This window comes from Leptosomus discolor, unplaced genomic scaffold (assembly GCF_034619465.1).
Source record: "Leptosomus discolor isolate bLepDis1 unplaced genomic scaffold, bLepDis1.hap2 HAP2_SCAFFOLD_112, whole genome shotgun sequence".
Lineage (NCBI taxonomy): Eukaryota > Metazoa > Chordata > Aves > Leptosomiformes > Leptosomidae > Leptosomus > Leptosomus discolor.
Window position 1 is genome coordinate 114542 of NW_028237866.1, and position 23361 is coordinate 137902.

General features: G+C 53.9%; 1 protein-coding gene across 1 annotated transcript in view; it reads left to right on the top strand.

The window, feature by feature from the left end:
• Nucleotides 1-1429: 1429 nt before the first annotated feature.
• The window catches only part of LOC147412574 (M-phase inducer phosphatase 2-like), a 35637-nt gene continuing 13705 nt past the window's right edge, over nt 1430-23361 (top strand). Inside the window, exons 1-3 of the mRNA XM_086481222.1 lie at nt 1430-1584; nt 2190-2254; nt 3463-3497. Of these exons, the coding sequence (XP_086337348.1) occupies nt 1430-1584; nt 2190-2254; nt 3463-3497 (255 nt within the window). The remainder of the gene's footprint in view (nt 1585-2189; nt 2255-3462; nt 3498-23361) is intronic.

Consider the following 23361-nt stretch of genomic DNA (forward strand, 5'->3'; position numbering starts at 1 on the left):
TTAGAACACACGGCAGATTATACTAAAACCACCCACTGCCAACCTCCCAGGAAGGCTCTTCAATTCCGCTGTACGGGCCCCCACACCTGCCCTTCTGCACAGCACACACAGGCTCTACACAGCTCTCACAGAAGCCTCTCACAAAACCGTCTGCCTAAACCAGCGGAATCACCGGAGGAGAAGCAACTGGACCCTGTGGCACTGAGCTCATCGCCCACAGAGGCGGTGCCAGAGCTTTTAGGAGTGCAGCATTTAAGGCAACTAGAACCAGAAGCGAGGAATTGTTATACAATCAACTTCAATCACAGTCATTCTGTCGTTATTTAACTGAGAGTGTATTTAATAGATCAACGCTGATTTACTTGCCTATAAAATATACACACAGATCAACACAAGGTATTTTTAGCCTAAAACCTCGGTATTTGACAACATCCCAAGACACAATTAAAGTGTCTTTTTCCCTGAACCTTCTTCAAATGCTAGAGCTTTCCACAAACTGCACGTTTTACACACACAAATAACACGTACAAATGGACTCGTCACACTTGCAACACTGCAGAACACAAACATTACTTTTTACATCTTCTCAACACTATTTCCTAGTAACAACACGGTCAGAACTTAAAAACATCAAGGCCACTGGAGTCATCTCAGAATTCAAACACCACAGAGCTTTCAGTTTTCTTCTGTTAAGTTCCTCATCACCGTCAGCCACCCAGGAGAACTCCTCCCTTCCACTCACGAGGGTGCCGTGACTTTAAAAAACCCCAAAGGCAAGTTCCCTACGGCGCACCCCCGCACTCCGCGGCCGAGCCGCCCCGCAGGTCACTCCCAGCCCCCGGCACACAGTAAAACGCAGCGGGCAGACACAAACCCCCCCCAAACGCACCCCCGTTTCCCCGCAGGGCCGACCCTTCCCCGCAGCAGGCGCTCACCCGCCCCGCACCCCCCGCCGCCCCAGGGCCGCTCCGCCCCTCCCGCCCCGCCACCGGCACGGCCGGACCCGCCGCTCCCGCCCCGCAAACCCCCTCCCCAGCCACGCGCCCCCGAGCGATGGCTTCTCTTTTCCGCCGAGTCCCTTGTGACCCCCCGCCTGCCCCGGCCCCGGCTCCCCTCCCCAGCCGCTGCCCGGCCCCGTGGCTCCCCTGGGTCTCTCCTCACCGCCGCCCTCGCCCTTTCTTTTTTTTTTCCCTTTTTGCCCCTTCCCTCCCAGCCGGCCCCAGAGCACCACCGCCGGGGAAGAGGCTGGAGCACGGACCTACCGACGCTGCCGGGGCCGGGCCGGGCCGCGCCTCCCCTCAGCGCGGAGGACGGACGGACGGACGGACGGACGGCAGCCTCGTGGCAGCAGCCTGGAGGACCGCTGCGCGCCAGAACAGCCTCCCCGACCAGCCACCAATCACCGAGCGCCTCGCCGGCCCGCCTTCCCATGACAGCCAATCACGACGAGGCGGGGGCGGGGGCTGCCGCGGCCCTCACGGGCAGCCTCTGCCGCCATGTTGGCGCCCTGAGGCGGGGCTGGGCTGCGGCGGGCGGCGAGACGCCGCCGGGCCCGATCGCTCCCTGCCGGGCGGGAGAGCGGAGGTCCGGGTTTGAGCACAGCGGGGGAGGGCGAGGGGTGACACGCAGGGTGGGCGGTGGCAGAGCTGTTGTGGGGGTGGCAGGGGACGGGGAGCGGCAGGGAGGGTTGTCCTGGTGAAAGGGCTGGATGCCGTTTGAAAGCGGCGGTGTCTGCTCTAGAGCAGCCTAACGAGCTCTGGGATGAGAAGCCTAATTAGGCCTAGTGAGTTCTTTGGTGGGAAGACGGCTCATCCTTGCTTCCATTTCAACTTCAGCTCCATTTAATTAACGAGTGAACAATAGCAACAAACGCTCGTGTTATCATTTCCTCCTTATGGATTTGTCAAAACTCATGAAACTACAGCTTCACATTCTGTTCTCTATGCCCTTACAAAGAATTATTTAAAAAAGACATGTGTGTTACGTTACGTATCATGCACCTATGACGTTTGAGGGCCCTGCATGGGGTGTCTGTGGGGTGCCTATGAGGGGGTGGTGCCTATAGGGCCCCTCACACGGGGTGTCTGTGGGGTGCCTATGGGGCAGTGGTTCCTATAATAGAGCCCTGCATGGGCTGTCATGGGAGGGGCCGTACAGTGTCTTATTGTGTTCTTATTTTGCTGTTAAAGTTCTACGAAAACTGGATATGCCATCCTCGTGTTACACGAGTGGTCAATCGCCAGCCAGCTGATAGGTGACAGACTCCTGAAAATCACTTTGTGCTCTGCTTGAGACTATTCATTTCTTAACATTTTCAATGGAAAAAGAATCGCCCCTGTTGCCAATTTGCAGTGGTTAAGAAAAACTCCTCTACACACAGTGAGATCAGTAGAGACGTCCTTTATTAACGATGCGCACCAGGGACATGGGATCCTTCCCAAAGATGTCCGCCTGCACATTGCAATCAACAAATATTTATACATTGAATTCATACAGATTCAGTCTATACAATGCGTATTCATTATCCTTTTCTCGATGATTGGTTCTTCTTCTCTCACTTCTGATGCAAATTAGCATGGAGCCTCTGTCGTGGTCTTCTGTTGTTCCCTTGTGAGTAGGGGGTATAATTTGGGTAGGTGGTCCGTGAGTCGGAGGTCTTGACCACTCCTCGAATCGACCATGTTTGGTCAAGGAACATCTCCTTGGCTCGTAGGCTCTTGGCTCGTACCTCCTTTGGTCACGATTCAAAGATTATACACAGCGGGAACCATCAGAAATCCTGTCTAGCAGACATCTTGGACTGCAACACATTATCCTTGTTTCTAACCACTAACAGATCATTGGTTAATGAATACCTCAGGTCTGGGACTTTACAGGAGTATCCTAGCAGCATTGGCAGTACAGACAATTTGATCATTTATTCCGTTTGAGACTTATTTTCCCAAAATAATCATTAGTCTCTCCTACTAATATCCACTAATTAGAATTCTTGATATTCAAATCAAAATGGGAAAAGTAAGGGGACTTCTAAGCAGTATTCTAAAATCCTAAATCTGGTGATTTCTGCGACACCCCTGTTCTGTGCAATGTTTGAAACACCCCCGTTTCCAGCATCGGCCTCTCCCAGTGGTTGCACTGCTGTTGCCCTGAGGAAGCGCCGTGCGGGTGGGCCAGGGCTGTGACATTCGGTATGAGCAGTGGGACGACCCCCTGCAGGCAACTGCTCCCGGGCAGAGTCAGCAGCAGGCTCTGGCACCCCTTCCTCCAGAACACGTCCTGGATATCGGGATGAGAAATGTAGGGCTGCATCAGCGCTGTGCAGGCGGGGCTCCCACAAAACACCTCTGTGCGGTGGGTGCTCCACTGTGGGTTGGTTTGTTTCTGTGGGGAGCTGCCCCTGTGTCTTAACTCTGAAAGGAAACCCGGGTTGTCCTGGGTTGTTTGCCTTGTTGTATTTTCCAGAATTGAAGGTGCGGGCAGTTGAATTTGAGACACACGTAAAACCCACCAAAGAACATGTTCTGAAGGCAAAGTGGAATTAACCTCTGCAGTGCACCGCTGTGCGATATTCTTGGGGCTCTGTTTTGTTTAATAGATGCTTTGATCTATCAAAGTCAGGCTGGGGAAACAGGTTTTAAACTGATGAAAATTTCGAGACCAAAATTTTTGTGAATAATCTGGATAGGTACTGCCTGGCAGGTGTCATACCCATGTTTCTGAAGACGTACTTTTCACTTGCTCTTAGTAATAGCTCCTTAAAATGTTTGCTAAAATGCCAAAACTCCCAGCAGTTAGAAAAGGACGAGCTGCCTTCTTATTGAGCCGGATCTTTCCGTTGAAACCTGTCCCTGTTCCATCTCCGTCATTTCTTTGGGTGTCAGAACTTCAAGCTTGTGATTTCTGTTGTAGGATGAAAGAGGGGCGTCTCAAGGAGTCAGTTTGTGAACAAAACAGACAAACAGCTGGTGCTGGGCACTCTTGTTCTAGTGTCTTGTTAGAAGGCTTGGAGGGGAGGTGACCATTTCATTACTGTGCTGTCACTCTTGTTTGTGTTTCAGGCCTGTTTGGGGACAGACTTCTGCAGTACCCTTCTGGAACTGGGAGTGAGTCGTTGGGGGTAGGGGAGTGTTACTGCCTTTGTTCTGAACATGTTTGTATTGCTGCTGTGTTTTCTGTTTTCAGTCGTGATGAGGTGGATGTGTTTGGGGTGTCCCTGCACCTCCTTCCTCCTCCGGGAGCTGCAGTGTTCATTGGAACGTGTTGGAGTAGACAGGAGGTTTCTCAGCCTGCGCCTGCAAGCTTGTGTTCCTTTCCTGCTGCCGTGTGTCAGGGCTCTTGTGGATGTCTCTATTGTACTAGTGTGGTATTGTGGCAATTGAAGGCACGGGCTCAGGCTGAGGTGAAAGCTCACACTGAGACACCTTTGTTCAGCAGGCACACTTATTTATACCCAGCTGAGATACTGTATTTAGCAACAACCTACTTATACCCAGCGGAGATACTTTATTTAGTAACAAACTTATTTAGACCCTCTTGCGAGCCCTGGTAACTGTTAACGTTCCCACGGCTTCCCGCCAACCAAAGCAACCGTGCCTGGCTGGCTTCCAAAGGTCGCCTCTGACTTACTCCTACATAGTATTTCCCTTCCATTTACGGCTCAGCCCCTTTCGGTCTCCCCACAGAGAACGCTGCCCAGATTATCAGGGAAAAAACAGGCACGATGAAGACTCCACAACCAGTTCCAGCGCTCGGTCACCCTCACAGTATAAAAGTGTTTCCTGATGTTCAGAGGGAACCTCCTGTGTTTCGGCGTGTGCCCATTCCTGCGCACGTACACACATACCCTTATGTACGTCTCTTCCCTCAAGATCAGGTGAAAGAAGTGTGCAAAACTGCTCTCAGGCGTGTTGCTCAGGCTGCTGCGGGGTGGCCGGCCTGTCTGTGCTGGCAGCGGAAGGGCCCCCTCACAGTTTTAGGGCACCCTCTGGGGTTAATCAGACACGTGCCGTGTGCTGGTGCAAACACCCAGTAGAGCTGTCGCGTGCTGGCTTCAGAATGTCTCTCTTTCCTTATTTTCATTTAATAAAAACCAAAACAAAACAGGACTTGCTTATCAATGCTCATGAAAGGGACTTAGCCCTGCGTTCCCTACGAGCTGCTGTTCAGGGGTGCCAGGACCTGCCCACCCGCCCCCCCAAGCCCCTCCCAGCTGTGAGTGAGCGCAGGTCTCACTGCTGCAAGCTGGGGTGCCCCTGGGGTAACAAGGCGCAGGCACAGGGAGGGCAGAGCTCGCTTGCCCGGAGGAGAAGCGCGGGAACAAGGGGAAGAAAGCGAGTGCCTTCCGCTGTGTGAGAGAGTGACATTTCCCAGCACCCACTGCACTGGAGAGCTGGAGCAGACACTGGCAGCAGCACTGAGCTTGTAGGTACTGCGGGAGTTTAAAAGACAAGTCAGCTTCAAAGTGCCCGTGAGGTGCAAGAACGGGGTGAGATGAGCTGTGCTGTTGCTGTGTTTCCTCCCACATTTCTGAGTAGCTCAGAGCATGAACCTGTCCCCCAGTCTCCCCTGTCCTGGCCTCATGAACGTAGAGGAGCAGTTGGCAGAGCAGACTTTGGGGTCTGCTGATGCTGCTGCCTCCTGACTGTGAGAGGGAGAGAAAATGGGATTCTGAGGGAAGAAGAATCGCCTAAGGCGAACTGCAGAGGAAGTCAAGCAACAAGTAAGCTGATACCCAGACGCTTAAAGCTGGCCACCTGCTGTATTTCACCATGGCAGGGATTCCAACAGCACAACCTTTTACCTTGGATTGAAGATTCTTTTTTCTTAGGTGTCTGAAAGAAGGTAATCTACAGCTGTTTGATGGATTCCCACTGACAGCTGAGGATTTAAAAAACCCGACCCTCTAAACTACATGTGACAGAACACTGAACCAATAAACTGCTGCTTAAAAGTAGAAATGGGAAAAAAATAGGAAAAGCTCTGATAGATTGACACCCACTGAAAAACAAATTTATTTCAGGAAAACTGTAAACAATATATACACAACAAGCTTAAAGGGGTTTCTCCTCTTGCTTACAGGAATGTACGTTCTTTTTGCTGATGTGCCAACACTCCCAACAGTTTTGACGTTACCCGCAATCGGTGCCCCTGGTGATATCACCATCCTTGGCCATGACTCTCCCAGAGCCGTACGTACTTTCCTGCTGTCCCTTCAGGTACAGTCGTGACAGCACCCTCTGGGTGCTCCTGTCTCTTGAACTGTGATGTGTGTACTTCTCTCTGGCCATTACTGAGCTCCATAGTTTTGTTTCCATCTCTGCATTAAAGAAATGTGTAGAAGTATTAAAAAAAAAATAAATTAAGGACTATATATAGGCTTCAGCTTAATCTCAGAAAAAACATTCAATATGCAAGCCTAAATGAAGGAAGAACTTAAAAATACGATGTTTGTGTAAAGCCTGTTAAGTGTCATCCCAGCTGGCTGGTACTCAAAAACCTGTTTCTGCAAAACTGACCTGACTTCTTTATACTTGAGAGCCTCTACCACACCTCTTCTGCACTAAGTCTATTGCTGCAGCAGGCCAAGCAGAGTGTAAACTGTGATGCTTTGAGTGCTCTCAGTTATCAGCTGTCCGTCAGACCTGCCTGCCGCACCACCTTGGTTCTCCCATGTTCTCCAGAACTATGCACAAGCGAGAAAAATCCCTCAGATTAGGGTAGGAGGAAATACACACGGCTATTCAGCCTTTATGTCTCCTCCAAGCTATCAAAAACATCAAAATCCAACTTTCCAGCATTACATCCATGTTTACAGTGCAGTATGTTCCAGTGTGAACTTCTCGAGCTGGCTCTGTCACCACACCCTGCCTCTGTCAGTGAGCCCAAACTGCTCCTCTCCCAGCAGCAGCCTCGGGCACCTGAAGAGGTAAAGCCGCTGGATATGAACAGCAGCGCTGTCTGGAAAGACACTTTCTTCTTGCCCATCCCTAAATGATTCTTCATAGTTTGATCAGGGAAGGTAATTTCTTTCTTGCCATCAGGAAATGCTTCTCTGAAGTGTCTTTGGGGACAATATGCTGATTTATGCAGGTGTGTATCTGGGCAGCAATTCTGAGGAGTGGCCAGGTTGGCTGATTTCTTTCCCATTCGTCCGTTTGGAAACTGCAAGACCTCTAAGCCGTCAGAGTATGTCTGAGCTTCAGCATAATAATAACTCTGCAGAAACCAGTTCAGATTTGACATAACTGGTGAGAAATTTTATATGCGTGTGTCCACGTCTGCCTAAATACCGATAGAAAAATGCAGAAGACGGAGGGTATCGCCGCTGTTGGATCAGGCGTAACTGCTTCACACCCCACTGAAGAAGGTCGTAGTTACAGTCTGCCCATCAGGACCCGCTTTTTTCCATGTCCCACTGGGGAAAAACAGGGGCTGAGCCGCATTTTTCCCAACCTTTTCAACCGAACGAGTACATTACGGAGAGGTCAGCATTGAGCCATCGCACTCACCTGCTCTTTCCTCTTTCACAGCTCTGCCCTGTGGAGTTTCAGAGGGCCAAGCTCTCATTTCTGGCCGTGTCTCCTCGCTGTCTGCATATGCAGGTCCAGGTGGTCGTGACCCATGAGCTTCATTAGGAGAGGTGTCCTGAAGTGACACCGGGCATGGAGCATAACCTCAAATCAAGCTTTGTCTTTACACACGATTTCTTTCCTAGGCTGACAGGTATTTTAGGAAACCAGGAGCATCAGGGGAGGAAGATAAGGCTGGGAAGGCATAAACACAATCCGGGTTTTATGCAACTCCAGTGTAATTGAAGCGGTGAGACAGACGGAGACCCAGCAATAACGGGGGGTCTGTGGTCAGCTGTAGTCCGGACCGAGGCGAAATTCAGTGGTGTGTTGTAGCACGGTGCTCTGCTGCCTTGAGTCGTCCACATCAAGGTGTGAAGCAACTGATGAAGGCTCCTAAAGCCTGAACGCTGCCTGCAGCAAGGAACCGCAGAATTAATTCAGCTGTTCACAAGGTGCTTGTGCCTGGACAGTGACCGTCCCAGCCGAGCGCTCGCTGAGTTAAGCAATAAACTCACTTCTGTGTCTCTGTCCCCTCCTGTTCCTCCGTGTCCCACGTGTGTCACTCCCCATGTCCCCAACCAGCTTTTGATTGCAGGGCTCTGTGTGTGTGTATGTCTGGGCCCCCCCTCATTCTGTATTGGAATGGTTGGTGGCCACCTGATACCCTGGATAACGGGGAAAAATGCTCATGGCTCGGGACTGTTCATTCTGACACCATTTTGCAGCTCCTGTTGTTTTGTAAGCGGGAGAAGCAGCGGGATGAGGTGCCCTGGGTGCAGCTGGTTTCACGTGACGAAATATTGATGCGATCCAGCAGAGACGGGAGTCAGTGTGGAGAGATTCAAATGGCTCTTCCTGAGGTGAGCTCTGGAGTGCAGCAAGAATTGCTGCGCTGCTGCTCTGCTGTGTGCAGGGCTGTGGCGTTAAAAGCTTCAGAGTGAGGAGGAGGAAGATGGGGAAAGGCTATGGGTGCTAAAAGGCAGGCTTGGAGCCTAAAAAGGAGGATGTGGGCCCTACAAATGGGGCTTTCCAGCCTAAAAATGGGTCTTTGGGTGCTGAAATTGAGGCGTTGGACATGAAGAAAATGAGGCTTTGAGCCCTAAGGGAGAAGCTTGTACACTAAAAGGAGGGTTTGGACCGTAAAAATGCGTCTTTCAGAACTCAAACTGAGACTTTGAGCCCTAAAAGAGGGATTTGGACCCTCCAAATGCGGGTTTGGACTCACAATGCAGCTTGGGCCCTAAAAATGCCTGGCAGGATCCTAAAAACGAGGCTCTGGAGCCTGAAAGTGAGATTTTGCAAGTCAAGCTGACCTTTTGGACCCTAAAAATGAGGCTTTGGACATGAAGAAAATGAAGCTTTGTTCTCTAAGGGAGGAGTTTGTACCCTAAAAGGAGGGTCTGGAGCATAAAAATGAGGCTTTTGGGACAAAAAATGGCACTCCGAGCAGGGCGGGAGCAGGGCAGGGACAAAACTCAGTGCCTCAAGTGGGGCAGGAGCAAAGCTAGCCACCCTGATTTGGGCAGGGGCATAAAGAGCCACCGGAGCAGGGCTGGAGTAAATCCAGGCAGCCTGTGTGGAGAAGGGGCAAAAGGAGCCTCCCCAAGCAAGGGAGGGGAAGAACCGAGGGGGACACGATGAGCAAAAGGCACCCGAGCAAGGCTGTGGCCAAACGGGATGCCCCAGCAGGGGATAAAAAGAAGAAAGTCTCCCCGGGTGGAGCAGGGGCAGAACGAACTGCCCTGAGCTGAGCAGGAGGAAAACCAACTGCCCTGAGTGGACACTGGGAAAACTGGATGACCTCAGTTTGGGGCAGGGGCCAAACCGGCCAGTTCAAGTGGGGCAGGAATAGCAACCAGCTGCCTCGTCGTGGCAGGAGCAAGACTCACTGCCCGCGGAGCAGGAACAAGGGGTTGGAGCAGACGTCCCGAGCGGGGACAGCCCAAAGCTACGCAGGCCAGGCCGGGCAGGAACAAAACTGCCTCCAGGCACCGCGAGCGGGGATCTGGCTCGACAGAGAAGAAAACGTCAAAGGAAAAACCCATGGAGACCACCAAAGAACCAGAGCCTCCCACTTTCCTTAGTATTGCAGCCAGCAGGGAAGTACCACATGAGACTTCTGGTAGCGTGGAAGTAGAAGCCCTGACCCCAACGGAGGAGGCAGCACCCCAAAGCCTTCCAGGTCAGGGCAAACCAGAGGGCAGTGACTGTGGCTGCAGGAAATCAGCGAGATCTGCAAAGGTGCTCTTGGTAAAAGCCTGGTGTCAGAGGGCCTGCTGACATGCCTGCACGCTGGTGTGGACAGAGGTGGGTGGCTTTGGTGGTTCGTTTACAGCCTGAACTGCAAAAGCCTGGCTGGAGTGGGTGGAAAAGCCAAAGTCCGTGTTTAAGGTGGAGTTTGAGGACTGTGTGATGGGAATGCTGGGCCTGGTCACCTGAGATGCTGGGGGCAGGTGGAGGTGATGGATTCCACGGTCCAGGGCAGGTCTTCTGGAGTCCTGCTGTCTGTGTTCCTACTTACTTCAGAAACTTGACGTCTCCCCTTTTGTCCCTCACGGTCTGAGAGGCAGCTTTTTGACTGAAGGCTCTGTTGGTTCATTTGTCAGCCTGCTGACAGAGGGATGCAGGAGCTCTGTCATCTGTAACCCTGAACAATTCGCTTGTTGCTATGGAAACAGCTCTTGTAGTTGTGAGCGGAGTTCACAGTCCTGTGAGAGGCAGATGGGTGCGCTTTGGTGGTGAGCTTTGCTGCAGGTGGTGAGCGAGAACCCTTTACCTCGTGGAAGTATAAATTTGAGATAATTTCTGGAAGATTTCAGTGAGACGTCTTGAAATGTATTTTTCTGATTAGTAGAGCTATAGGTGTAACTAGAACAGTCAGAAAAGAAAAAGATATTTCTGACTTAGGGAAATTGATTAGTGTAAATCTCCTCATCTCTTTCTCTTCTTTTCTACCTCAAGAGATCCTGACTTTAGAGGTAGTATAAAGACCATGGGTGAGGAGGAGCTAGTGGCCAGTATCATCATTATCCAGGTTAAAATAAACAAATAAATAATCTGTAACACCTTCAGGAATGTCAGGCATCACGAGTTGCAGTACTGAAGGGGTACACAAGTTCCTTCTGAGCCCACATTGTCTGGGTGCCTTTTCTAAAGATGAGAAAAAATTTTCTGCCTTCATCCCAGGAAAAAGAAGCTCAGGAAAAGGCAAGTCCTCAAATCAAAAAAAAGTGGCCTTTTTCCCAAAGTGGACCAAGTGGGAACAAAAACTGGAAAAAAGCCGTTTGGTTTTGGTCGAGTTGCGGATTAACACTGTCCGAAGCTTTAGTTAGGTCAGTGTGGTAACTGAAGCGTGAGCTCTCTTCATTGCAGCCCAGTGAACTGCATCCAACACTCAAATAATCACAATTAGTCAGAATTCCTGAAAATTACCGACCCCACTGGGCTGAGCCATGTTCTGGGTACCTGCTGCTTGTGTACCAAAGTAGTTCCTTTGAGATCTTTCCTGGGTTACACTACCATAAACAGATTTAAATGACATTATTTACTCCCTTTAAAAAAAGGTGCAATATTTACCCACTCAAGAGGTGGTGAAGAGGGTTACTTATATTTTGAGAGCACTTTGGAAGCAGCATTTAACGTTCTGTGTAGGTGTTCAGTCATCCTAAACAGAATTAGACCAGAAAGAATGATCTCTCTGCCCGCTTGGAGAGATTGCATATGGAGGAAGAGTAAACAATTTTCTAATATTGACAAATAATTGTGATAAACATATGATTTTTCCATTGTAGAGACAAGATGTTTAAACTGTTCACATTCACTGTGAAGAAATTAAATGTATTGGAAGAATAATTAATGATTACAAATGCATTAAAACTTAGCAAGGCTCCACAGAATTACTTTTCCATTATCTAACTTCCCCGGGATGTTAAGTGAATAAAAGCAGAGCCATGTTTTTGTTTGTTGGTTTTGGAGTGTTGTTCCTCGCCCTCCCCCCCACTAGGGCTGTATGCTTTAGTGTGGTATATTTTGGAGTAAATGGTGCCAGAACAAATACAAAGCTAATTCCCACCCCAAAGCATCAGGTTTTAGAATATCCCCAGAAGATTGAATCACTTGACATTTTTCTTCTGCTTTGAATTGTTGTTGTTTTCTTTCTGGTGTAAGGACTTGTGTGTGAGGTTTATTTACTGGGTTTATTGTCCTTTTTTGTTTGTTTCCCTCGCAGAACAGACACATTTCCTGGATGAATCTGTGCAGTGAACAGAGCTGAAGTCACCAGTCTGACATTGATTTTTTTCCCTAATGTATGCAGCTGATGTAATCCATGTGTACTGACTGAGGAAGGCAGAGGCTGCAGTGTACGTTCCCATCACAAAGCTGGATTAACATATACTAGTTTGGTGCTTACAGTGTGTTTGCGCTGCTTCTTTCCCAGACTCATCCCAGAAGGGTTTGGGCTGGAAGGGGCTCCAAGTGCCACCCACTGCCCTGGGCAGGGACACCTCCCACCAGCCCAGTCGCTCCCAGCCCCGTCCAGCCTGGCCTGGAGCCCTGCCAGGCAGGGGCAGCCCCAGCCGCTCCGGGCAGCCTGTGCCAGCGCCTCGCCGCCCTCCCGGGAAGAGTTTCCTCCCCGTATCTCACGGGAGGGAAGCGCCCCGCAGCCCCCGGCCCCGCCGCTGTCCCGCAGGGCAAACGCCCCCGCAGCGGCCCCGGCCCCGCGCCCGGCGCCCCGCTCCGGTCGGAGCCGTTTCTGCCCGCGCTGCCGGTGCCGCCGGGAGCGCGGCCGCGCGGTTCCCTCGGCTCGGGGCCGGCGCCGTCGGGCCCCGGGGGGCCGCGGGAAGGGGCTGCCAGGCCGGGCGGCGGTGCCGCCGCGGGGGAACCCCCAGAGCGCCCGGCCCGGCCCCGGCCCGCCCGTGCCTTGGCCGAGCTGGGCTCTGCCCATGGGGCGGGGGGAGAGAGCCCGGGAAGGGGCAGTGTCCTCCTTCCCTCTCACGCCGCTTTCGCCGCTCCTGCTCCTTCCCCCGGCCCCTCCTTGCCCTCCTCCGGAGCGGCAGGACCCGGGCAACAGGGCCAGAGCCCCTTCCCGGAGGGGCCCGGATAGCGGGCACAGCGGAGCGGAGCGGGGAGGTCGGGGCGAGGGGGCGGGGAGCCGCGGGGCCGCCGGCTGCGGCGCGGGGGAGAGGGGAGAGGGGCCCGACTGCTCCCCTCTCCCGCGGGGAAACCAGTGCCGGGGAGACGGGGCGAGGAGGGGAGGGGGGGAGCGCCGCTCTCCCGGGCTCCGCGGCGGCAGTGGCCCCCGCGAAAATCAAGTCCCGGAGCTGTCTCGGGATCGGGCGCGCAGCAGCCCACCCACCCTCCGCGGCCCGGCCCGGCTCCCGGCCGTTGCCCCTCCAGGCGTTTCCAGGGCCGGCCCGGGGTAATCTACGGCGGGGCCGGGAAGAGGGGACGAGCGGGCGGGGAAGCGCCGCTGCCGCTAAAGCTCATCACAGCGGAGCGCCGGGTCGGCACGACAGCGCCGGCGAAGCGCTGCCAGCGGGAGGGGAGAGCTTCGGCTGGGAAGTCGCGGCCGGACGGGATCGGGCCCCTCGCCGGTCCCGGGGAGGCCAGCGGCCGCCCGGCAGCAGTCGCCTCTCCCTCGGGGGCACCCGCGCCCGTCCCCCCCGCGCCCCCTGCAGAGCTCCACCTTTTACGGCGGCGCCGGGGGGGGCAAAGAAAAGAGGGGGCTGCGGGGGCTGCAGGGGCGAGAGCCCCCCCGCCCTGGGCACGGCGGGACCGGGGCGCTGCGGGAGCATCTCCGGCACAGGTCAGCCCCGGCGGCGGGTGTCCGTCCGCCCCGCAAACGCCCGGGGAGGGCAGGGTGGGCAGCAGCGAGCCCCGCCGGCCCGGCCCCGGGATGGGGAGGCGGGGATGGGCGGGTCCCCCCGCGGGAGCTCGGCCGCCGCCAGCCCCGCCGCTCCCCTCCCTCCCCCCGAGCGGCGGGGACAGCCCGGCCGCCCGCCCAGCGCTCGGCTCTCCCGGGGGGCTCCGGGCCGCCCCTGGCAGCGGGGCCGGAGGAGCAGCGGGGCCCCGGGCGGGCTCAGGGAGAGCATCGCTCCGCTCCGCACCCGGCCCCCGGCCCGGCCCCGAGGAGCGGCGCCGAGCGCGGCTTCCCCCGCCTCGGCCGGAGGACTCGGGTCTCACCGCGCCTCGGAAGGGGCAGCGGGATCCGCCGCCGGAGCCCGCGCGCGGTGCCGGCCTTGCCCGGGACAGTGAGCCGGGAACGGCCGTGGGAGCCGGGTCCCGCCACCGGCAGCCAGAGGAGCCGCGGGGGAGAGCGGGAGACCGGGCCGGGAGGGCGCGGGCTGCGCAGGGGGAGAGAGCGCAGCGGCTGCCGCCCGCCGGGGCTCCTGCCGGCCCGCCGGGAAAGGAGCCCCGGAGCCCGGACAGCGCGCTGGGTGCGCCTGACGTCACCCCGCCGGGCTGTTCGCCCTTTTTTCCCCTCAATCTGGCCAAGCTCAGCAGCAGCTCGTACACAGGAGTTACCCTTTTCCTCCAGCTGTCGAACAGTCGAATAATGCTTTGTTGTTACCTTTGACATTGAACTACGAATTTCCGTGGATCAACGGCCAGAAAGTCAGAAGAATTGGTGATTCGGGACTTCAGTACCCTTGGGGAAAAAGGGAAAAGGCCGGTGGTTCAGCCCGGCTCTTCCCTGTCTGATTCGTTACTATTATTCTATCTGGTGATGTGGATGGACGGAGAGACTCACTCTGAGCCCAGATGAGCCGGTTTATAAACACCACCGCCTGAAGGGCTCCGGTTATACTTTGTCAAAACGACAAAACGGTGGAGACGTGCGGGGACAGCACGATGGCGGGACCGCAGGAAAGGTCCTGTAAGAGCATGACCGGCTTGTTAATCGATTAATGTTTATTGAGTGTAAATATTTGGTAAAGTTTTTAGGAAAACAGGCGATTCTAAATGATTAGACCAGTCAGCAGGGCTTTTGAATAACGCATCCCATTAAATACATCTAAATATCTCTGTAGCGATTGCTTTATTTGCAGGGCATCCCCCGCATCTTTCTCTCCCGTTCATTTGTTCTTCCGCCGCCGGCAGCCGGTTTCTTCTTGGCGCCTTCGCCTGAATATCAGGATCCCCAAATACGTGTTTCTCCCTGTACTTATAAACTGAACGTTTACAGAAAATGCTCTTTCAGCCTTGACATCGGGAGCGGTAATCACTTGGAAATTTCGAGTCGGAAGCAAAACTATGAAACTAAGGGGAAACCGAACTGAGCGCGTATACATTTTGCTGGTTGGTGACTTCTGGTTTGTAGACAGCATTTAGTTTAGACAGATTTGATTAGAGACGTATTTTTCCCAATAAAAGCCTTTTCTTTCTGTTTCAAATTACAAACGCTTTTCTCCTCCCTCCCTCCCTCCCTCCCCCCCGCCCCCGCGCCCCAGTGCATGATTTTCACGTTTCCTTATTTCCACCGGAAAAAGGCGATTATTTCCCATCGCTTTCCCCCATCCATCCTCAATCTCGCTACAAAAAGAACGGATATTATTATCACTAATGACGCACCCGAAAGGCGCCTGCGGGGCGCGGGGTGCCGGGGAGCCCGCTCCCCTCCGTCCCCGGCCGCGCTCCCGCTCGGGGGGGGCCGAGGGACGGCCGAGCTCAGGGGACACGCCGAGAGGGCAGGGCCGAGGGCTCGCACCCCGAGGCGCGAATCCTTTTAACGGCAACGACTGACGTGAATCAGCGAGAGACCGGGCCTTCTCCTCGCCCGGCTCCGACCTGGCAGCTCGGCATCGCCCACCGTCCCCAAACCCTCTCCCGGTCCCTGCGCCCGGCGGAGACCAGCCGGGAGCCGGGACCCCCGCAGCGCCCGGGGGACAGAGCCGCGTCCCAGCGCCCGCCCCGGCGGCAGCGCTCAGCCCCGGCCCCGCCGTCACCGCCGCGCCCCTCCCCCGGGACGGTGCGGCTCGGCAGTGACCGACTCCGGCCGGAGCGGCTGCCACCTCCCCCCAAACCGCGCTCGGCCCCTCACAGACACCCCGCTCTCTGCCTGTAAACCGCCCGCGCCAGCGCGCCCCGCGGAGGCGTGCGGAGAGCGGAGCGCTCACGGCAGCCGCTCCCGCCGGCCCCTCCCGCCTACGCGGGGCTCGGGGGGTCCCGCTGCCGTCCCCGCCTCCCGCCCCCGCTCCCCGCCGTTCCCGGGGCCGGTCCGCCCGCGGCAGAGGCGAGCCCGGCCGGCGGCTGAGGGCGCCGGGCGGGACGTGCCGGGCGCCGGGCGAGTCCCCGCTGGCTGCGGCTCCGCTGGGAGCGCGGGGGCGGGCGGGGCAGGGCAGGAGGGAGGAGACCGGCAGGGCGGGGGCTGGGCTGCGGGGGCTGGAGCGTTCCACAGCCACGACCCCCTGTCACTCCTCCCACCGTTCGGCACCCGAGGCCCGTGCTCAGCCTCCGGCCCGGCAAGGCTCCCCTCGGCGGAGCGGGGACGGTCCCGCAGCTCCACCGCGGCGGGCGGCAGAACCAGCACCGGAGCTCCCCGGGGCAGCACAGACAGCTACCGCGGCCCTCGCTCCGCACCCTGGAACGCAACAGCTCCGCTATTTCAGTCAGAACTGCTGACAGTGAGGGAGAGTTCAAATCCCTGACAGACAGAGGTGCCTCTCTCAAACGGTCCTTCGCCGGCACAGCCCGGCTCACGCACGGGCAGACCAGGCGCCAGCAGGGGCTCCCCGGGGGCCCGCTCTGTCCCGGGAACCGCGCTGCGCACCCCTCTCGCTCAGACGGACACGACCAGCGGCAGCACCGCGGGGGCCGGGGCGTCTCTGCGCGTTCGCCGCGGGGAAAGGAGCTTCGTCAGCGCCTGGGCTCTGCCCCAGCCGATGCTGAACCAGACCCGACGGGACCTCCTGGGCTGCAGCATCTCCTCCCGCAGCGAGGAGCAGGCGAGGCGCAGCGGCTCCCGGCCGGGCTCTCACGCAGAGGGTCGCGGCGAGCGGCTGCAGCCTCCCCCTGCCCCGCGGGGAGGAACTTGCCCAACTTTCGCAGTGTCGCAGCCCGGGGCTTCTTCCAAAGCGCCCCCACCCTCCTTCTGCCCTCGCAGTCATAACCCCTTCGTTATCCTTGTCTGCACTTTGAACAGCAAAACCAACAGCCCGCGCCTCTTCCACACCTAATCCCCTGCCGGCTTTTCCTCTGGGCAGGAACAGCAGCCGTCGGCACAGTTGCCGTTTAACCGCCGCCGGGAGCTCAGCCCCACACAGCCGCTGCTCACTTCCCCCCGGTGGGACGGCGGAGAGAATCGGAGGAGTAAAAGTGAGAGAACTCGTGGGTGGAGATAAAGGCCGTTTAAGAGGCAAAGCAAAAGCTGCGCACACAGGCAAAGCGAGACAAGGACTCCAGTCACCCCTTCCCATCGGCAGGCAGGCGTGCAGCCCCCTCCAGGAGAGCCGGGCTCCACCACGCCTTACGGGTACTTGGGCAAACAAACGCCACCGCTCCCAACGTGTCCCCCTTCCTTCTTCTTCCCCCAGCTCTTTACTGCCGAGCATGACGTCACACGGTACGGCACAGTCTTTCGGTCAGCTGGGGCCCCCTGTGCCGGCTCTGTCCCCTCCCAAATTCTTCCGCACGGCCGGCCTGCTCGCTGCTGGGGCAGTGGGAGAAGCAGAAAAGACCCGGACGCTGTGCAAGCACTGCTCAGCGGGAATGAAAACTTCCCGGGATTATCGGCTCTGATGCCAGCACAAAGCCATCGTCCTTTGGTCATCAAAGAAAAAAAAAAAAAAAAAGAAAAAAGAAAAAGAAAAAAGCGCGGGACAAGCTGTTTTTTCCCCCACAAGGCTCCCAGGCGGAGAGAGCAGGACGGGCTGACCCAAGCTCCAGCCCGGCCGTGTCGGAGCCGCCTCACTCCTCGCCACGGCCCGTCCCGACCCTGACGCGAAGCCACCGGAGCCCCAGGGCGCACCCCTGGGGGCCCTGGCTCGGGAGAGAGCGGGGCCGAGCCGGAACGGCTCCCAGACCGCCTGGCCCGCACGGACGGGGCAGCCCCGCGGAAACCTCTACCGCGCCCTTCGCTCCACACCCGCAGCGAAACCGCTCGCCACCCGGGGGGCCCCTCCCCTCCCCGCACCCGGGCCGGGCCGGGCGGCTCCCGCACGGTCGCTGCCGCCGCCTACCGCCCCCCCCGCCGCTACCCGAGGCCCAAAGACGCCCCTGCCCCAGTCCCGCCGCGGGCACCGCGGCCCCGCCTGCCCCGGTCCCCGGCGCTCCCGCTCGGCCGACGGCTCCTCCTGCCCCGCGGGCACCAGCCCGCACCCCGGGCAGCGGAGTCCGGCACCGCCCGCCCGCCGGGAGCCCCGCGACGCCGCCGGGGCCGGGGCCGCCGCTCCCCAGCAGCCCCCAGCGAGCAGCCGGTGGCTCCGCCGCTCTCCGCCGCCCAGCCCGGCCGCCAGCCCAGCCCCGGGCCGGCCCCGCTCTCCCCAGCGGCGGCCCCCGCCGCGGCAGCGCCGCCCCGCCCCCGCCGGCCCTCCTCCAGAGCCATCAGCACCGCTGGCACCGCCCGTGACGTCAGCTGTAAATTCCAGACCCGACTGCCGAGCTGCAGGCATTCCAGTCACAGCCTTGTCAGGCTCATAAGCCTTCACGGGCTGTTTCACCGCCGTCCTCGGCTCCAAGATCCCTCCCAGCACTCCCGCCAGCACACCCTTTCTTCTTGAAGGCTGCCACAAAGGGAACCAAGGGAAAAATCACGTTCAAAAGCCCAACCTAAAGAGTGAGCAGTAAAAGCAAACCCCAGAACTGTTAAGATAATCGCTGTTCAGAGGACAAATTAATGTGCAAGGTGCCTCAGGCGCCAACGGTTTGGCTCTTCCCACAACTACCACGAGCAACTCCGAATGCAGGCAAAGCTCTCAAGGGCAGGGTAAACAGCTTTTTGTTCTTTGTTCTCCTCAGCCCCACTCACCCACTGGTTAGATACACTTGTTAACTGAAACGGGACTTCAAGACTTACCTGTTCATTCTCAAAATGTTAAATGCTAAAGGAACATTGTTTAAAAATTCTGCAAATATTCTTTACTTGAAGTTTCTGGTTTACATTAAATAGGTGTATGCTGGTGATTGGCTAATTATTTGAAAGAGCTCCAGGCCATATTTATTACTTCCTTACCAAGCAGCCAGCAGACACCTCATATAAAATGAGAACAACAGAAAGAGGTCAGGGAGTTTCATCTCCCGAACCACGACACTTTGTCTAGGAAAACATTCTGCTCTACAGGCAGAAGAAGAATGACGTGTTACACAGAGATAATTACTGTTTGATCCCCAAACTGCACAAGTAAAACACAGTTGAATTATTGATGAAATGAGCCTTCAGGGTACATGAAAGCATAAAGTGTAAATATTTCCTGAACTGCCAGAAGTTCAGCTGTCTGACAAATACCAAAAAACATGGGGAAATGGGAGACTGAACCTCCCCCCCTTCTGTCTGCTCGTAATGCAGCAAAACAGAAACTACAAGATCAAGTTGATGTTCAGCTGCTCGGCCAACAGGAAGGGAAAGTGCCTGTCACAGAGCCCTGATATCGTCGCCTTGACAAAAGCTCCTCCACTGGGTGACACTGGGGTATCATCTCTAATCTGGTACAGTCAGTCAGGAAGGGCTCTGAGAGATGCACGGCCAGATTGGAATGCATCCTGTCTGATAGAGAGGAAAATGAAATATGAAGACAATTCTTTCATTTACAGCCTGAGCAAGGAAACCCACCAACTCACATTAAATGCTGGTAACACTAGCAAGGATACAGTCACAATTATAATCTCAGCCATAAACAAACATACTGTCATTCAAAATTTCTTAGCGACATACAATTACAAATAACACGTTATAATGACCCATGAGATTTCCAATCAACAGAATCGCTGTTAAGCTCCATCAGAGAGGCCACACAGAGTAACTCATTGTATCTTTCCATTTTGCATAGTTAAGACCAGAATGAACTACAACTGTTAAAAGAGAACAACAATCATTTATTAACACACAGCCGAATAATACCAGTCCAGTTTGGAAAACAGGGAGTAGATTGATGTGACATTCTAACTTATTCTGAAGCAACAGGAAAAACTGGCCTCACCACAAGAATGGGACAGCTGTACACACACGGATATACAGAGTTCATTTTTTTTTTAAACAGAACAGAGTCTAATTCTATTTTTAATTAAAAATACCTATTGATGTGCATAGGTATATGTGTGTGCATGCACACACCCACACCCCCACAGGGTAGATTTTTATCATCTCTATTGTGTAGCAGAAAATGGTGCTATTCACACCTGCCCCTGGTTTCCAATGACACCCAAGGGTTCTCAGTACCTCTGAAAAGATGCTAAAGTCTCCAGGGAATTCAAGTTTGTGAGAAAAGATGAACCACTCACTTCCCTAAGCTTTCAACCTGTCCCAGGCAGGCTGAAAACCAGTAGCTGTGCGCTATCCCAGCGGAAGGCTCTAACGGCTGGAAGGCTCACACGAGAACAGCACTGCCGCAGGAGCGGGATTCTGGCTCCGGTACTGAGGGAGCACGTTGCAGGGCTTTCCCTTGAGCTCGCTGCTGGATGCTGGGTGTCCCAGGAACACAATTCGTTGGCTTTGCAATACGCAGCACCAGGGACTCCACATGATACTGCACAACAGGTTGGATACAGTCACTGTAATTTCAGAAATGCAGAGTAAACACGGCTGTATCCAACTGTGCGAGTACACACTCACATTTCCTGAATTTAAAGTACGGACAACCAGTTTTCCAAAATAAACAGCCACGCTCTCGCTTTTAAGGTACATTTTCTATCACATACAGTGGAACTTTTCCATGTGTTTCCTCATCATTTAGCCCTAATAACTGAAAATGAAGCACTTCTAATTTTTACCTATGGAAAAATAAACACCCAACAGGCTGCAACAACATGTGCGGATGGCCATGCTGCAGTCAGGGAACAAGAGTTTACTGAACTGTAGTTTTGTTGGACTTGCAGAACACTGAAGAAAACACAGTATAACATGCAGCTGGTGAGCATTTTCCCGGTCATCATTCCAGGAATGAGGCACTGCATTATTATTTCAACATCTGGGAAAACAGAGAAATGACACGGGAGCTGTGTCAGCTGGTAATTGTGCCTCCAAGCTTTTAACCGTGAGGAGTAACTAGAACGTGCTTTGCAGCAAGAGAACTAAGGGAAGAATCCAAGTTAGCCCAGTTCAAAAGTCTGCTGCTTTGCTCTGGGTATTGTGCTTTCTGCCTGAGGATGCCACAAGTAGTACAGGAAGCATAAAACCCCCAAAAGTTTAAGAACTGTCACCTTGTTCGAGACATCACAAAATGTTGCATGTGGAGGTAGCAACATGAGAAAAAAACAGCCCTATTTATTTATTACTCAATGCTTTAGTAAGGCTTTAAAAGCACTGATAGCCAGGTATTCACTGTGTCCATTCACAAGAAAAAACAAAGTAGCTGAAAATTACACACATGGGTGGCAAAGGACTGAAAATCCCAAAATATCCAAGAACAGCCCCAGGTAATCCTGATTCTGTTCTTTGTAAGCAACTCAATCACGGCTCAAAAGCCCTCTGCCTGACGCACTACACATTCAAGTATTGTACTGAATGGCTTCGGTCTAATTTCTTTAACTCTGACGTTATCAATGAACTCAGAGAACCAACAGCTTTAACCAGACCCTGCTACCTCACAAACAGGTTGGGGTTTGAAAGTGTAGCTCTGCAGCAGCATGAGCTGCTGCTGCTGCCTTGCACTAAGCTGTGTCCAGTGCTGAGCTCAGGTGTGTGATGAGGTGCTCAGGGACCGGATCTGGCAAGAGCGAGGGGTTTGGGTTGGTTTTGTTTTCTTTTTTCTAGTGTTCAGCAAGTTCTTCAGTCATCTGACTAATAATCCCTAGGTCTATGACCATCTCCCTCTTAGATTTGTTTCGTCTACTATGGAATATTCAAGATAGCTTAATAAAATAAAAGAAAAAAACACCTTTAAAAAAGGTCTTGTAAAACTTTCAACACTGAGGAAGAGCTGAAAACTTGTTTTTAGTTTTGATTCCATTAATTTCTACTACGTGGAAATGACTCAGGTATTCCTTCTTGTCATTGAAGACAACAGAACGAGTTAAAAAATTTCAACAAAACAAGGAACAAAATCTGAAATACAAACTAGTTGGATAAACCTCTTTTAATGCAGGTTTATTAAATGCAATTCTTCTGTCACAGAACAGATTGACAGAACAGTCGAGGTTGGAAGGAGCTTCTGGAGACCATCTAGTCCAACCTCCCTGCTCAAAGCCTATGACCTCGTCTAGTCTTTCAGTTGGCTTTGGATTTTTTTAATTTGACTCCAGTTTCTACACAAAGGTATGTTTCACAAATTCATTTTCACAAACGTATGATTTTTGTGTATAGGAACTGATGTGTTTTGCTAACCCGTTGGAGCACGGGTGGAAGGAGCCATCCCCCGTGCTGCCCGGCACCGTAATACAGAATCCCTGCTTAATAACACTGAGTTGTCAGTGAGTTTTCTTTGAGTCAGTTACAGCACTGCTTCAGCAAATGCTTCCCAGGCTCTGGAGGTGAAGTGGCCTCATGAAAAACTCAGTTTGGGTAAACATCAAGATTTTAACTATGCAGAGGCAAATTAAGCTTCAAAACACACATTTAAAGAGATACACAGACGCACAAGTCAGCAGAGCGTGTGATTCTGTGATTTTTCTGAACACAAATGGCACTAAACACATGACTAAAACTTTCTTAAAACATACACTTAAACCAAAAAATGGCCCAAGTTTCAGATGTTCAAATGCCTACAACTTCTACAGCCTAAACTCAAGAACATAATAGGTGTAGAACAAGGCTTGAATTTTCCAAATTTGCCAGAAGTAGGGAGGTACAGAGAAGCTACTATAAGCTGTCTTAAAACAAGAATTTTTACCATAGTGAAAAAAACCCCACTGAAACGCAAAATCCAAACCAGTTTGGGTTTTTGGGTTTGTTTGGTTTTTTTTTTTGGTTGGTTGTTTTTGGTTGTGGATTTTGGGTTTGGTTCATTTGTTGGCTGGATTTTTAAATGACGATCAAGTTGAGGACATCAATACCAAGTACAAAAAAAACCCCGCAAACCACTCCCTCTCCCCACTCCCTCTCCTGTAAGTAGAAGTAGGATGAGTTGCCTCCTCTTGTTGTCCCACAAATCCAACTCTTCTACAATCCTTTCCTCCCTATATCTAAAGTATAAAACGAGCTCGATCTTGTTTAAAAAGCAGTGACTATCAAGACAGAACACAAAGGCTTACAGCACCGTCAAGACTCAATGGTTGAAACCGTTTCCTCAGTTGCAAGTCGAGCCATCCCCTTACCACTATGTACCTCACAGAAACAGTACTTTCCCCTTCTCTCATAGAGGAAAATAAATTCTAGATTGGAAGGTAAAAAAGAACGGGGGGCGGGGGGGGGGGGGGGGGGGAAGGTGTTTGAAGCGGGTAAGCAGAAGCCTCAGCTCTGACCACGGAGGCGAACATGAGGTTTATCACTCACGACGCTGCTCCTGGATCCCACGCTGCCACCGGGAAGGCGAACTCACCCGGGAAAGTCGAGTTTCAGATTGATTTCTGCCCGAGGGAAGGAACCGCAGGGAGATCCTGCCTACGTCAGCTCCCCAGCCACATCCCCCACGGCGCCACACGAGCCTCCCCAGCTCGCGCGCTCCGTTTTGAGATGAAAAACAGCTAAAAAGGAGCTACA